The following is a 15,254-nucleotide window of genomic DNA, read 5'->3' on the forward strand; positions in this document are numbered from 1 at the left end:
AAGTCTACATAAGGATTAATAAAACAATATTACAAATTGCTATTTCTTTATTAAAAATTACACAAACAACGTCTCCGTCGAAAATATTCTCAAAAATAACTTTAAATATACACATGATAAAATTAATTTAGGCTGCCACTATCACAACATATATACTGGCGATACTTTTGTAATTAATAATGAAAATATTAAATAATTATACGCGAGCCCCGGATCTAGGCAAGCTGGCAAATGAATTCACTTCATTATCGCAAGATTAGTCGATAGACTGGTCGTCGTGGCATGCTTTGAGAGACCCCAATATCAGTCTTACGAAATTAAGATGATATATTTAAAATGTTAGCTGCAAGCGGTATTTAAAAAAAAAAACAAACAGTCCAAGATCCGGGGCTGTCCATCAAGTAACTCAATTCATGCATCTCTAATAATCTATATATCAGAGCAATGGCGGGACTGTCAACTGTAATTGTCACAGAGCTTAATGACGAGATGACAATTGACAGTGGGCGCCATTGCTCCAATGCATAGATTATAAATAAAAACCATTCATACTACTCGTTTGTCTCTTTCCCTCGTTGTGCGTCCGCTGTGATGAAAAACAGGCATATAGGCAAAAACATTTTGACAATTTTGTTCGTATTCATGTTCGATTTAGTGTATTATATCAAATACAAAACCATCGCCAATAAGTTTTACTTAAAATAATAAATGCGTTTTGTGTGACCGATGAGTATTAAAAAAGTATTTACAAATAATAATGCAATAACCAATTTCATCGCAGCTCAACTGCGGACTAGAAAGGCGTTTCTACACGAACGGTCTTGTCGCGTTTTTATTCGAAACACACGTTTGATTTTGGCGGATTAATAAATTATTTAGAATTGTATTCTTAGTGTCCTATTGTCCTTATGTCGATGTCCTTAAACATCACACATGGTACAATCAGATACTTATAAAAATATGTTATAGAAAAGACATACACGTGTCGGCAGCGCTAACCGGATCCATGCAACTTCCTCACCAGTAAACCGTAATATCGCAGCACACAACTCACGAGAGGACTCTTTGTATTGAGGAAGTCGCAAAACTTAAATCTAGTTTCAAGAGCTGCTAAATCATTATTCTGTATGAAGTTTGACATATTTGACAGCTATCAACATAAGATTGTGGCTTGAGATATGAATTAGAATATAAACCTTATAGTTTCTCTCGTTTAAAAACGTTAATATTAAAGAAATTAAAAAAAAAACAAAACAATTTTTATAATTCAGTTTTCCACAAGTATTAAGAATTAAAATAATATTAAGGAACGCCACGATGAAACCGCTCGTGCACAATCAGCCTAAAACCAATAAAAAGTCGGTGATATGTCCACAAATAATTCTAAATAAATACATAATCTACAGATTACAAGCTGCACCGTTCCAAACCTATATATAATTATATACACTCGCTACAGGTGGGTAACTTGTCTAATTGCGCCAACTCAATATGACAGCTGACATTTGACACTTGACAAAACCAACCTCCAATTGAGGCGACACATTACCGCGTTCCTAAGCCAAGTAGACAACGCCTTCTACATTCTGTCTTGCAAATTTTAGTAAAATGTTCAATAAGAATTGCTTGATATTTGCTTCAAACCCTCAGACTTAGTGATAAGTATGACTCTTATCTGTCAAGTTGATAAATAACGTTATAATCCTGACAGTGACCTTTTTTATAGAACCGGGGGCAAACGGGCAGGAGGATAACCTGATTACCTGTTAAGCGATACCACCGCCCATGGACACTCTGTAGCACTCGCGAGTGCGTTCCCGGCCTTTTAAGAATTGATACGCTCTCTTCTTCAACGACCCTAAATCGATTTGGTTCGGAAATACTCATAACATAATCAAAATACAAAATAAGAAATTTTTTTTTGAATAAAAATGACGCAAACAGACTCAAGTATTAGGGTTCCCAAAACACTGCCGTTACCGCCAAACTTTGACAGATGACACATGTCAAAATCAGTTTATTTTTAAACCGATTCAAAGTTGACTGTTACATTTTCGTTGACATAATTATCAAAGACATAAGAACCAGTCATAAAAATTTATTTTTGTGAACTGTCAAAGTGCAGCCGCGTTACCGCCAAACTTTGACAGATGACACATGATAAAATTACTTTATCTTTAAACCGATTCAAAGTTGACTGTTACATTTTCGTCGACATAATTATCAAAGACATAAGAACCGGTCATAAAAATATATTTTTCTGAACTGTCAAAGTGCAGCCGCGTTACCGCCAAACTTTGACAGATGACACATGTCAAAATTAGTTTATGTTTTACCGATACAAAGTTGACTGTTACATTTTCGTCGACTTAATTATCAAAGACATAAGAACCAGTCATAAAAATATATTTTTGTGAACTGTCAAAATGCAGCCGCGGTACCCACCTGTAGCTAAGATGCTAACTCTGATGATGCTAGATTCTTTATTAACTTCATTTCTTATGTGAGCTTCTTTCCATAGCTTCGCAAGCATTTTGGCAAGACAGTGACGCCTTCACAATTAATTAAAACCATTATGACTTAAACCACACTCAAGAAGTGAACTATACGAAAATCCATACAATTTGAGTCTATCGCGTTCATAGACAAACATATAGTTTATTAAACAGTTGTATAGTAATGTACTCTTAAATCCAATTTAATACAAATGTTTTTTTAATAAATAAAAAAACTGTCAAAAATCCATATCTATACTCTGTATACTAGATGACGTCATAAATGATAGAGCTATCAATTGTGACTTCATGTGTGTCAGTTGTTATTTCCTGAATTTTCTGTTGACTCATGAACATCAGAATTAGCATATTAGTGTAATAAATTTCGATACAATGTTACCCTCATTAATTTTGAATTAACAATTTCTACGTATACATTCGTTGGCAACCCTACCATCTAAAGTTGCCATATAATATAAATACGTCAACATACTGCGTAATAAAATAAAAAATTCTACACATTTCCATATCTTTCACGTATGGAGGCCATTTTTGGTCACAACACGACACTGTCAAACGCACGATAAGACAGTTCATCACATTAATTGTTGCATAGAGATAATATTATTTATTAGATTAAATTTCTGGTCTGGAATTTTTAAAATTAAGGGATGCAGTAGTCTATCAGGGAAAGAATTTTGAAATCTCTCCAGTAATTACAATTCGTAGTAACATCTACAATGTGCAGGTCAAACATGCGATGACGTCACAAATTAAAACGCGCTAGCGAAGTAATTTCACTGAGCATATATAGAACGTCTCGAATGAGCTGCCTTCCTGCCCTTTAGGCGATGGAACACCCCGCGACGGCCCAAGCCGAGGTCCGAGTCTCACCGGAGACGCCTTTGCGCTAGCCGTGTGGGATAAACGCAAAGGCCGAGCTGAGCTGTAAAGGCTCTTAAGGCCAACAGCGAGTTTCCATTCGAAAAAACCTCACAAGGTTAGAGACTGGTCTTGGTTTCTTTTTTTCGGTTGGAGATAGTGCAGCCCTTTCTCTCTTTATAAGATTTAATTATATTTTTTAACCTATTTCCTTTGATAAAACGAAAATTTTTGTCGTTTCAGTGAAAGCTTTTATTAATCAAAAAGCGTGCGTTACCACCCTTGGCCCCAGATTTCTGCATTGTGATAATTTGTTAACAGGCAAGTAGGGTGCCATCTGTGCCTATCTCCGTCGACTTCTTGGGTTGTTCCTTCTTACGAGCAATTTTAAATGCTCACAGTACATTACATTGGTGTACAACCAGGATACGAACCTGCTCCATCTGCTTACACTGCTCTCGATAAAAAAACCACTTTCAGTTAAATTGATCTCATCCAAACTTTGCTACACAATAACGATTCGTAGCAATTACCATTCGTATATTCTAACTGGAAAAACGGCCTCCAAAACGTCAAATTACATTCATTATAAATACTAGATCTACAGCACCTACCTAGCGTAAGACCTAACAAAGACTAACATATTCACAATTCTAGACCTAAAGATAATATACATAAGACTTGTTATGGCATAACTCGAACTAATTTTTTTTTTGTACTCGCAATTTTGTGCTACCCGCAAATTTCACACACAAAATTACAAGACCAAAAAAAACGATTATCAATTAAATAATAACAATAAACGATTATCGAACAGAAATTTTTTTTTTTTAATTTAAGCAAAAAAACTTTTTTGTACGCGGAAGCTCGCTGATAAAAGAAAATGGCACGTTACCTTGTTCAATTCCGTGGAAAAAATTCGTAAAAAAAAAGACTAATATTGTTCACATTGGTACACAAACACAAATAAATATTTATTGATGAAAAGAGTTCAAAAATACCTCCTGCTAACATTATTCATCTATATAGTTCTCCAGGCTTCAAGAAAAACAAAAGGAAACGGATGTCACAATAAAAAAAAAAAAACAATCTAAAGTGGAAATGGGCGGGGCACATCGCGAGAAGACAACAGAACATCTATTTTTACGAAACACGTCTGCTCCGAAGAATTATCCTCTTACTACTGACGATTTGAAGTCAATATCTATTGAAAGTGTAGTGTACGACCAGATGATTCAATATATAGTGTAAACTCCATCTAACGTCCCTCGATTTAACGACGAACTCCTTAATGCGTCGAAATCAATTGGCATTAGTTGGTTTAGCTTGTCTTACAATTGTACACATATCATTACACCATCTCTCAATAACGACAACAATTGAGTAATAAAGTACTTTTTAAGTTGCTAAAATTATCCCAGCCCGCAATAAACTCGACTGTTAGCATCATGCATACGAACATTCTAAGAATTTCGTTCTTTTGCTTACAAATTGGGATTGCTTGCAGTTGTAGACTGTCATTGGCATTGTTATGGATTATCTAAACGTTTTTCTTCTCTCCACTTAACGACAAGCTCCATATAACAGTCCCTTCAGTGTCGTTATATAGAGTGTACACTGTATATTGAAAGTGTAGCACGACCAGTTGATACAATATATATAGATACAGGTATCGTGATATTTATTGACAGTCAATAAAACAATGTCAATCAAATATTGGTGAAAAAGATTAGCAAGAACTTGTGAAAATCTTATAAAATATCAGAAATTAATACTGAAATATTAATAAACAAATTAATAATTTATCAATTCAAGTATATTTAAAAAAAATATTATAATAAATATCAAATATTTTTTATGTCAGTTTTGTGTACCAATGTGGGTATGTACAAAAAATGGCAATAACATCGGTGGTACCACCGTAAGATTATATTATTATTACTCTTACACTACGTTAATACAAGACTATCTTATTTGGCAGTAGCGGACTCTTACAACTTTGTCCTGAAAGAAGGAAAAATTAAAAACCACATGAATAGGTATTTTCAATTTAAATAAATGATTTATTGTTTGATAGTCTATGGCGACCGATATTTGGGGGGAATTCGAAATATGAATTCAATCAAAATGTTTAATTATATTGTAAAACAATTTAATTTTCAATATAAAAAAGTTTTAAATTTGACTGTTACCATTCAAAACGCAATGTGCCTAGAGTGAGGTCAGTGACCGATATAACCAGCCGTTCCGGTCAAATTGAGTAAAAGTGTAATTTAAAAATGGAACGTGTACTAAGACAACTATAATTTAAAAATAGAACGATGTTATAAATGTGTAATTACAATATTTGTGTAATTTAAAATTGGAATATTCTTTAAATGACACTAACCTTTTGGATTAACACAGACCATTATTATGGTCAAAAATAGAACAAGTATAATTTAAAAATGGAACATATTCCCAGAGAAAATTACAGAACTTGTGAATTCAAAATTAGAATATTCTTGAAGAATGAGGTCATTTTTTTCTTAATATTATGGCAATAGTTTTAATTCCATGCCAGTTTCAAGTAAAAAAGGACCACACCTTTAGAATAAATAGCAAGGACCCATTACAACAGTAATTTAAAAATGGAATATCTACTAAGACAAGTATATAAGTACAAGTGTAATTACAGTTGGAATATTGTCAGACTGAGGTACTCACCGTTATAGGAACAGCACGGGCCTGTCGTGCGCCCGGTCGGATCCGCTGGAGTGCGAGCGCCGCGTTCCCCCGCCCCCGCCACCCTCCACCACGCTCGTCCCAGAACCACTCGACGACTTCGCCTCGCCCTCGCGGCTCGCTGCAACGATTTATAACTCCATCAAAATTTGTTACACTTTCTAATTTTTTTCATATATTCAACAAATACAAATATTATGTATAAATGTATACACAAAGTTATTGATAAAATCTATTTTAATACTTGTTTCAAGTAAAGACATATTTTAACACATAAGAAAATTGCTAACTATAAGTTCCTGTGTTCGAATCCCGGTATTTATAATTTTCATAATACTTACCGGCTGGTTCTTTTGCTGTGAGATGATCTGAACCAGCGCTGGAGCCTCCACTACCAGACAGAACACTTTCTTCGCGGTTATAGCTGAAATATTAAAAAAAACATTAATATCTATAAATCCAATTTTTTCAGTAACAAAGGTTGTGGTGGTGCGCGGTAAAAACTGTCTTAGAAAACGCTCAGTTGATTGGATTGGATGGTGGAATACGTACCCGTAAATGGTGTGTTCGCTGGTGACGCATGAGCTGTACTTAAATGGTATTGGTTGGTATCCGTACGAGCCAGCATACGCCATATATCCGGGACCCATCATACTGAAAAGGTTTGATTTTTTATAGTCAATCAATAAAATATATTCAAAATCATGTACACATGAACGTCGAGCCCTTAGAACGGAAGAGAAGGACTGGCTATAAGCTCTACGTCACTCTTTTTAATTTCAAGTTTTTTGTTTTACACAACGTTTGTAAGGAGCTGGAACCCTTACACCATGTTCCACATGACACCAGCAGGTGGCATGGTGAAATAGGAGCACGCACTTACGTGGCAACGCAAATACATAGTCGAAATAACTAACATCATCCCATACGTTCACGAGTAGCACGCATGGTCATTGGCCCCCTAGCCATATTTTAGGGAGAGAGACAACCTGACGCATGAACTACTAAGGGCCAGTGGGTGGTCTGGTGCCACCTGCCTTCCGATGGGAGGAACAGCAGCACATAGGTCATTAAATGTCTTAATGAGCGGAGACGATGAGAAGAGAAGAAGAGTGTGTTAAAATGTAAAATTAGAAGCATTTCACATATATATCTGTTTTTGACGTTCATAAGCGTACATTGTGTTACCTATATGAATAAATAATATTGACTTTGACTAAATCATGTTGTTTTTTTTAACGTTTTCATGCCTTTGAATGCACGTATATTGTTACGACCAATCAGAGGCCTTTCAAGTATTACGTAATCACTATAGGACGTTGGTATCTTTGATTTTCTTATTTGGTGATTACGTCAACAGTAAAAATACTTTGACATTTGAAAACGAAACACATTTTCGAGGATTGCTACAAAGAAATAGTGCGTTTATGTACTATTATTTTTGAGAACTTTGCTTACTTTTGCTGGCAAGAGGAGGGGGAGAGGGGGGGGGGAATAAATTGCAGTAAGTCTGCTAACGTAATACATGAACGACTCATCATCTTGAGTATTCAGTGGAGCATTGTGGTGTTGAGAGGTTGGACTGAGTTGGGCGTCTTTAAAAGGTGCCTTGAACCGATATTGCTGGTTATAATTTTAGCTTACTGTTTTTTTTATTGTTAAAACGAATCTTATTTAAAGGTTTTACGATAATTATTCCAGTATTTTGTCCTAGCACTTCACCCATATGACTACCGAGATAAAGTTAATAACAAATCGTGTATATTCCTGTATGAGGAATACAAATTTATATATATTATTTTTATTTGATTACGTCTAACATTTTACATTTCGACTTAATAAAATCTAGTCCTACGAACAGGTCAAAGACAAGAGAACCACAAATCCGTGTGCGTTTCGTAAATTATTTTGAACATCCTGTATACGTACTTGGGGTTAGGCAGCGGTGCCAGCGTGTCACTGGCCAGACTGTCGGCGTCCGGCTGCCTCAAGCGAAGCGCAGCCATATCAGCGCACAGCTCACCCGCCACGTAATAGCATTGCTCGCTGAATGTAATCTTGTTCACAGTGTGACGAATGAAGCCAGCCTGAAAAGACACGATTTTGAATAAAAAAGCCTTCACTAAACACATAAATACATAATTATGGCGAGTTGTCACCTAACATTATTAAAGTTACATATATATGTCGCAGTAAAGTAGTTAAATCAGAGAGTTAATTGAATCTCTAGACAGTTAATTAAATGTCGATATTCAATCAAGTCGCTAGTATTTTGATTTAAATTAAGCGTCGAAAACGTTTAACTATCTGTCTGATCGAAAGCCAGCGTGTTGATTAACAATGTAAAACAAGACTCCGCCATGATTAATTCATTTGTTATTGTTATTTTGGTTTGATCGTGAAGAACTGAGAGCTTGGAAATTCCGTGTTTTGCTTTATTGTAAATTAGGTTAGGTTAGGTTAGTCTTGTTGCCTGGGATCGTTTAGGAAACTCGTTAAACGTTTCGTTCACACACTTGTCTGACGGAACTTTAGCGACTTGATTGAATATCGATCTTTACTCAACTATCTTAACTATGAATATAAATAAAATACATGATCAAATTCCCAAATGGGATAAATGAAATAGCGGGGCAGGATTGGAAACGCGAGAAATAGAGAATAAGTGGAGTACAAGAGGAAGAATGCGTCGCCTCCTCCTCAACTCCTTCGGAAGCATATCGACATGGACTTAGTGTAGTACTCGAATGAAGACTTTTATTTTATATTCATGATGAGTCATTCCTCTTGGAGTAGACTCCTGTGTCGTGGAGTTCTCGAGTTCTGAATCTCTTGCCCGTTCTTCTCAGAACAATGACCTCCTGGGTACGAACGGATCTAGTTCGTCTTGGTCTTTCGTAAATGTTTTGGACATAAGCTGAACAAAACTATTTTGATTTTCATTTTGTTCAAGCGCACAGGCGTTATTAAAGATTTATGTTAAAAGGCGCCGTTTAGTGATAAAGCCTAGGCTGTTAACTGAACGGCTAATTAAGCTAGTTAACTGCGACATATACACTTACATAGCAAACTTGTTTGTTACACTGTGCTCATGCGACATACCTTAAGCATATGCGAAGCATATTTCCTGGCATCCCGACGATCAGTGATACCAGCTACGTGCTGCAAAATCCACTCCACCACATCGGCACCAATAAATGCATTTGGAATTGTAATCTTCAACCACATACGATCACGGATTTCGAGGCCTGGAAGGATTTTTTTTAAAATTTTAATTATACATTCTAACGTTTAACAATTCCTCCGGCTCATCATCAGTGATAAGTGGCAGCAACTCTTTTCTGCCGCTAACTGAACTGCGCGTTTAACATTCGTTCGAAGAAAACCGGCTCGCCACAGACCCAAGAAAACGACGGCGTGTCAGGCACAGCTGATCAGCTACTTGTCTATTAGATTACCAGTGATCATGAAACGTCACGAATGTGCAGAGTTTATGTCGAAGAAAAGGGAGAGAGCGATTGAGACCGATTGAGAGGGAGTGAGAAAGGGAGATCGCGAAAAATTACACGCTATTGGTTGTTGTATTCGTTTAGTAGTAACATATTAGAACTTTAGATGGCAATTCTGTCGCATAACATATACAGTGTGAATATAGATATACATTGAGTGATCATATGCTGGTACATGGTCATCTATTGCGGCTTTTACCTTAGTAATAATTCATTTACAAAGAAGTTTCACTTCTGACATGTGTACGTTGTACGCACGCACTTTTTTATTTATTTTATCATCAAGCAACGTATATATAATCCTATATAAATGACCATTCCGTATTCACGGCATATTTATGGAACATATACACCACGGGTTAAGAGCTTATTCTGTATTTGAATAATACAAATTTTTAACATTAAATCGTTAATATTAGCGTTTTCTAAGGCAGTTTTTGCCGACTTTCAGTCCGTCCAGAAAAAAGCGTACCGTAATTGTAAATTGGTACGCTTTTTTCTGGACTCAAATTGCCATAAAGGCCGGCAACGCACTTGCGAGCCTTTTGGCAATGTGTGAGTGTCCATGCCCGTTGCCTTTTATTACATAAAAAAATTGTTATAATTTTTTTTATATCCTAATATCCTTGCTTCCTTCAGTACCATTGATACCTTCTAAATTAACAAATTACGAGAACATATTAAATTTTCGGGACAATATAAAAATAATTTGTAAAAAAGCTTTATTTAGGGTTTACTTTGCGCATGGCCAAAGGTTTTTCTAATATAAAAGCGGTAATGGCATTGTATAATGCACTTGTTAGGAGCCACTTGGAATGTTACTCTGTGATTTGGGCCCCACAAGAAAAGAAATATAGATTCACACGAGGTTGTATGAAGTGTACCCATTTTACCCAGTAATGTATCCAACTTTGTTTGTCTTGGGTATGATAGGATACAACAAGTGAGAGATAAGGTTTAACTTAACCATGACTTTATATTTTTTAAGGTCCTTAGAGGTAAAATATATAATGCGGAAATGCGGACTGGGGCTGCATGTGCCAAATAACCACTCTCGGGTTGGTAAGCGATCGCAATTGCTGGCGGTGCCTCTGGCGCGTACGAACTTACTCAGAGCAACACCCTAAACCTAACCTAGTTATTGCTTGTGAGACAGATGTATTTATTGCACACTGGCTGAATTCAGAAGAATTGCATGATCAATGTTTATATTACGTTTTTAGTTTAGTTTTCTATTGTATTAGTATTAAGTTACTGTAAAAATAGTAAATAAATAGATATTCTTACCTGAATCCGGCCTGAGCATAGCTCTAACCACCAACGCCATGTCCATGCCCACGGACAGCTGTGGTTCATGCGCTGGAATGGAGCCCGCGTCGGAAGCCCGCTCGGGTATGGTGGGTGCCGGTAAGGTGGATAACGGAGGTGGCGGGTATGCTTCTCGCAGGGCTTGGGTATGCGCCACCCAGGCACCTGGAAAGACATATAACATTATTAACTCGATGTAATTCTATTATTGCCAGCCTGATTTAGAAAGTTAAGGAGTTGTGTGCTGCTTCCGACCTCGTGAGACTCTGGTGGTAAGAGACTGAGCTATGAACAGGATGGCTATGGACTGTATAACCCATAATTGTAGGCCGTTGAAGTACTACGTAATCACGAAGGGATGGGGGGGGGGGCGATGATCTTTGATTTTCTTATTTGGTGATTGCGTCAACAGTAATTATTTACATTGTCTATGCTTACATCTGACAAGATGAGAGGGGTGGGGGGGGGGGGTTGCTGTAAATCTGCTTACGTAATACTTGAACGGCCCCTTAGACTCAGGTGGTAAGGGCCCATCCCATTGGGCTATGAGGAGGAATACATTTATGGACTATATAACCTTCGTAATTGGCTTAGTCTGGTGAAATAGACCTCACTCATACCACCTTCTCGTTGGTGATGATACTCAAAGATTGTTATACATGTTTAAAAAACTCTCAACTCCAGAGAAAAGGCCAAGTCTTATTGTCTGTGATCACAATTGCTGAAGAGTATTTTAAATGTCCGGCCGGGCTTATAAGAATTGGTACGCTCTGTTCTTGAAGGACCCTAAATCGAATTGTTTGGGAAATACTTTTGTGGTCTCCACATGGAGGTGTGTGGCGGTGGCACGACAGACCTCGAGGTGATACGGGTGGAATTTCGTATTCTGCCTCGTCTTCCGATGATGAAACTCAGCTGCAGGTATTAATGCGAACAAATCTAAATACTCTACGAGATAAATGCGGAAGATGATGCAAAGAAACTCTAAATCTCTATGCAACGCTAAGGGATCAAGCCGCTTGGAATGTGAATGGAAATGAAGGGAAATACGGTCAAGTGGAAGGAGCTGGTATTGGGGAACCCCGCCCAGAGGTGAGAACATTACCATGGCGCAGAATTTGCGCTTTATATAGACACTAGTTTTGGCGCGGAAGCCCTGCCTCGACATACTGAGCGCATCAAGCATCTTGGAGTTCTCTGCTCAATATAACCTTACATATAATTAATGTTTATATCTGTTGACGAAAGAAAGAAATCTTTATTTAACACAAAAGTAAAATGCGTAGTACTCGCATAAACCAACGACAATAGTTGTAATGTAGTGCTGATTAAATGCCACAGGATACCTGGATCTATGGGCCTCACAGGCTCAGTCCTTGGAATAGTGAAATAGCCCTTCGGGTTGGGATCCCAGCATTTAGCTACAACCAGTTTAATTGGGCCAGGCTTCTGTACCACCTCACGTAGAACTCGAACCGCTTCATCATTGGTCATATCTTCGAAGTTTACGTCGTTCACCTGAAATCACGTAAAATAAATGAAGATTTTGATCATCAAGGCAATTCATGCCTCAATCTCACCTTCGTTTGCGTCATATAGTGTCACCAAGTACAGAAATATACTTTTTCTTGAATTAGATTGAACTTCAATAAATTTTCTAGAATATCATTTAGGCGGAGAGTTTATTGCCAGTTCTTTTCTGCCGTTACTAATTAAGGACATAGAACGCCAAAAGCAAGTAGGCAGTAAATGTAAAATTAGCATTCATATTCCTGTTTTGACGTTAATAAGTGTACATTGTGTTACATAAATTTATAAATATTTTTTTTAATTTTGTTACCTACGTTTGTCTAATTTTTTAGTCATATTAAAAAAAAATCCATTGTAATATAATCACACAGTTGTATTTATAGGTATACTAGCTGACCTGGCAAACGTCGTTTTGCCATGTATATTATTTCCAGGAAACAAATTTTTAATTCCATAAAAATAACCTATGTACTAGTTGAAAAATTTTGAGTTAATCATAGAGGGGTGACAATTAAGGATTGAATGTATTTTTGTATGCTGTATCATAAAAAAATACAGATTTTTTTGGTGGACACCCCTTATCAATTAGGGGGTCGAAAGATAGATAGTAGCCGATTCTCAGACTTACTGAATATGAATTAAAAAATTCATAAGCACCAGTTGAGCCGTTACAGAGGAGTATGGGAATGAACATTGTGACATATATGTATGTGTATATGTATATATAGAGATTAATTGTTATTTTTCATGCTATCAAAGAAAAAAAAACACAGGAAGGGTGTGGTGGTGGTGATGATGGCACCATTTCTATTTCATGTGGATAAGAAACGATTACTACCCTTTAGCGTTATGGGTAATGTTAGTCTGCTGATTTTCCACAATGAGGCATTGCAAACCCTGGCAGTTCACCCATGGATTTCCCTACCCATGTATACATTAATATTGATACACAAGAAAAAGATCTTGCCAGGATCATTTTTCTGATATATTTATTTTATTTAGGTAGCCAACAAACCATAGTTGTATATTCCTAATTTATTAAAAATGTGGTGGGTATAATTTGACACTTAAGTATATACTATGTTTTTAGTATTATATTAATATTGAAAATGTTATATTGTTTATCAAGAGATAAGCTCTAAGGGCAGCTTCATGTGTAAATTACACAACGCATCAATCATGTCAATTTTTATCAATAAGATTGTAGTTCGAAGATGACTATCTTATAATCTATAAATTTTACGTAACATACATAAAGCATATGTATGTGATGATATCTCAATATAAGAAGTAACATTCAGGAGATATAAACTTTTTTTAGTATAGACCAAAAAAATTACAGCTGACATTTATAAAATATTCTAAGACTGAAGTCATGTTTTAGGTATACTATATAATATATATCTTAAGTGAGTGCTTGCTCAGGAAATATATTTCAGAATAAGAATTTACGATGAAAGCCAAGTAAAATTTTGATTAAATATTTACAATATTCACTTAACTTATGATATTTATAAGAAACAAAACTTTATAATTGTGTTGAATGAAAGGTTACACACAAGGATTATTGTGTCAAAATACCCTCATTAAAGTGAGAGGGAGTATCATGTAATAGAAACCAAGTAATGAATAAAATATATAGTAATTTACCTGTAAAATCATATCACCAGGCTCAATTCTGCCATCCAAAGCCACAGCACCACCCTTCATAATACTTCCAACATAAATCCCACCATCCCCACCTTTATTTGACTGCCCAACAATTGAAATTCCCAGAAAGTTCACTGTATCCATATTCAAAGTCACTGTTATAATATGCATGGACATTGTGGAATCTGTTATAGATGAGTAGGAGGATGTCCTTGACATAACCTGGGGTCGTTTCCTTCTCCTTTGAGGACGTTTCCGTGAGCTAACCTGGAGATGAGAGACACTAGAACATTCTGTCAATGCTCGATCTACTGAAGCATTTGTATGTCGACCTGTAGTTGTTGTAATCTCAGATTGACTATCAAATAGACTAGTGGAGTCCAGGTCAGAGCTGAGAACAGAGGCCGTCTCGTATTCCAGACCATGGTTGTATTTCGAATGACCATTGATTCTGAGCCCTCTGTACTTGTATTTGTCACAAGATGCCCTGTGTCCAGGCCTCGAGCTTATAGTACTGTCCGTATCAGTACAAGTATCTCTAGTGATAGGTGCTGCTGGAGCCCCTGGAGTCTGCTTCGTTTTACCAGCATTACTGTCAGTGCACTGAGATGCACCGTCGGATGGATTGGAACCCTCTGCTGAAACTAACCACGACACTACACGACCATTAAAACACGGAAGATGCGCGTTATCATCAACAATTTCTTCTTTAACTACACCAAAGTCATCGTCCATAGATTTGAAGAAAAATTTGTAGTTAGGTCTGTTTAACTGGTTTTTAAAGTCCAGCAAAGTCACTTTTTCTGGTGATATAGGTATTTTGACGAGATATGGCGTCTCTTCGTCATCTATATAATAAATCACTTTCGTTTCCTCCATTTTACTGCATTTATTATTGAATTCTAACAACACCCTACGATCTATAAATATCAGCCGCCATCACAAAAATGGCTGCGTTAGTTTCCAACTTTCCTTATCCTTTCGTGGCGCTAGTATTAAAACTAAAAAAAAGGTTAAATAATTTAATATGTAATTATTTATTATTTTTACATAATTTAATTTAAAAAATTAAATAAAATGTAAAACTTGAAGACTTTTAGAAACTAAGCAAAAAACCGGTACAGGATACCGGTTATTATTTTTTCAAGGCACGTTG

General features: G+C 36.4%; 1 protein-coding gene across 1 annotated transcript; it reads right to left on the minus strand.

Annotated features, from left to right (window-relative positions):
• Positions 1-29: 29 nt before the first annotated feature.
• On the minus strand, positions 30-15,031 carry LOC123717944 (segment polarity protein dishevelled homolog DVL-3). The gene is made up of 9 exons (XM_045674212.1): positions 14,099-15,031; positions 12,265-12,436; positions 10,898-11,083; positions 9,204-9,349; positions 8,031-8,188; positions 6,654-6,755; positions 6,443-6,525; positions 6,084-6,222; positions 30-5,381 (listed from the first exon to the last, which is right to left on the minus strand). Exons 1-8 carry the CDS (start codon positions 14,975-14,977, stop codon positions 6,086-6,088), a joined length of 1,863 nt encoding a protein of 620 aa, XP_045530168.1. The 5' UTR covers positions 14,978-15,031; the 3' UTR covers positions 30-5,381; positions 6,084-6,085.
• Between the last annotated feature and the right edge of the window lie 223 nt (positions 15,032-15,254).

Source organism: Pieris brassicae, chromosome 14 (genome assembly GCF_905147105.1).
Source record: "Pieris brassicae chromosome 14, ilPieBrab1.1, whole genome shotgun sequence".
NCBI classification, from domain to species: domain Eukaryota; kingdom Metazoa; phylum Arthropoda; class Insecta; order Lepidoptera; family Pieridae; genus Pieris; species Pieris brassicae.

Excerpts from the sequence above, each read along its gene's own strand:
- LOC123717944 (XM_045674212.1), bottom strand. The coding sequence starts at position 14,977 with ATGGAGGAAACGAAAGTGATTTATTATATAGATGACGAAGAGACGCCA. Across the intron at positions 12,437-14,098 it reads CTGGTGATATGATTTTACAG|GTGAACGACGTAAACTTCGA; the intron begins GTAAATTACTAT and ends ACGTGATTTCAG. Across the intron at positions 6,756-8,030 it reads GCACCGCTGCCTAACCCCAA|TATGATGGGTCCCGGATATA; the intron begins GTACGTATACAG and ends AAACCTTTTCAG.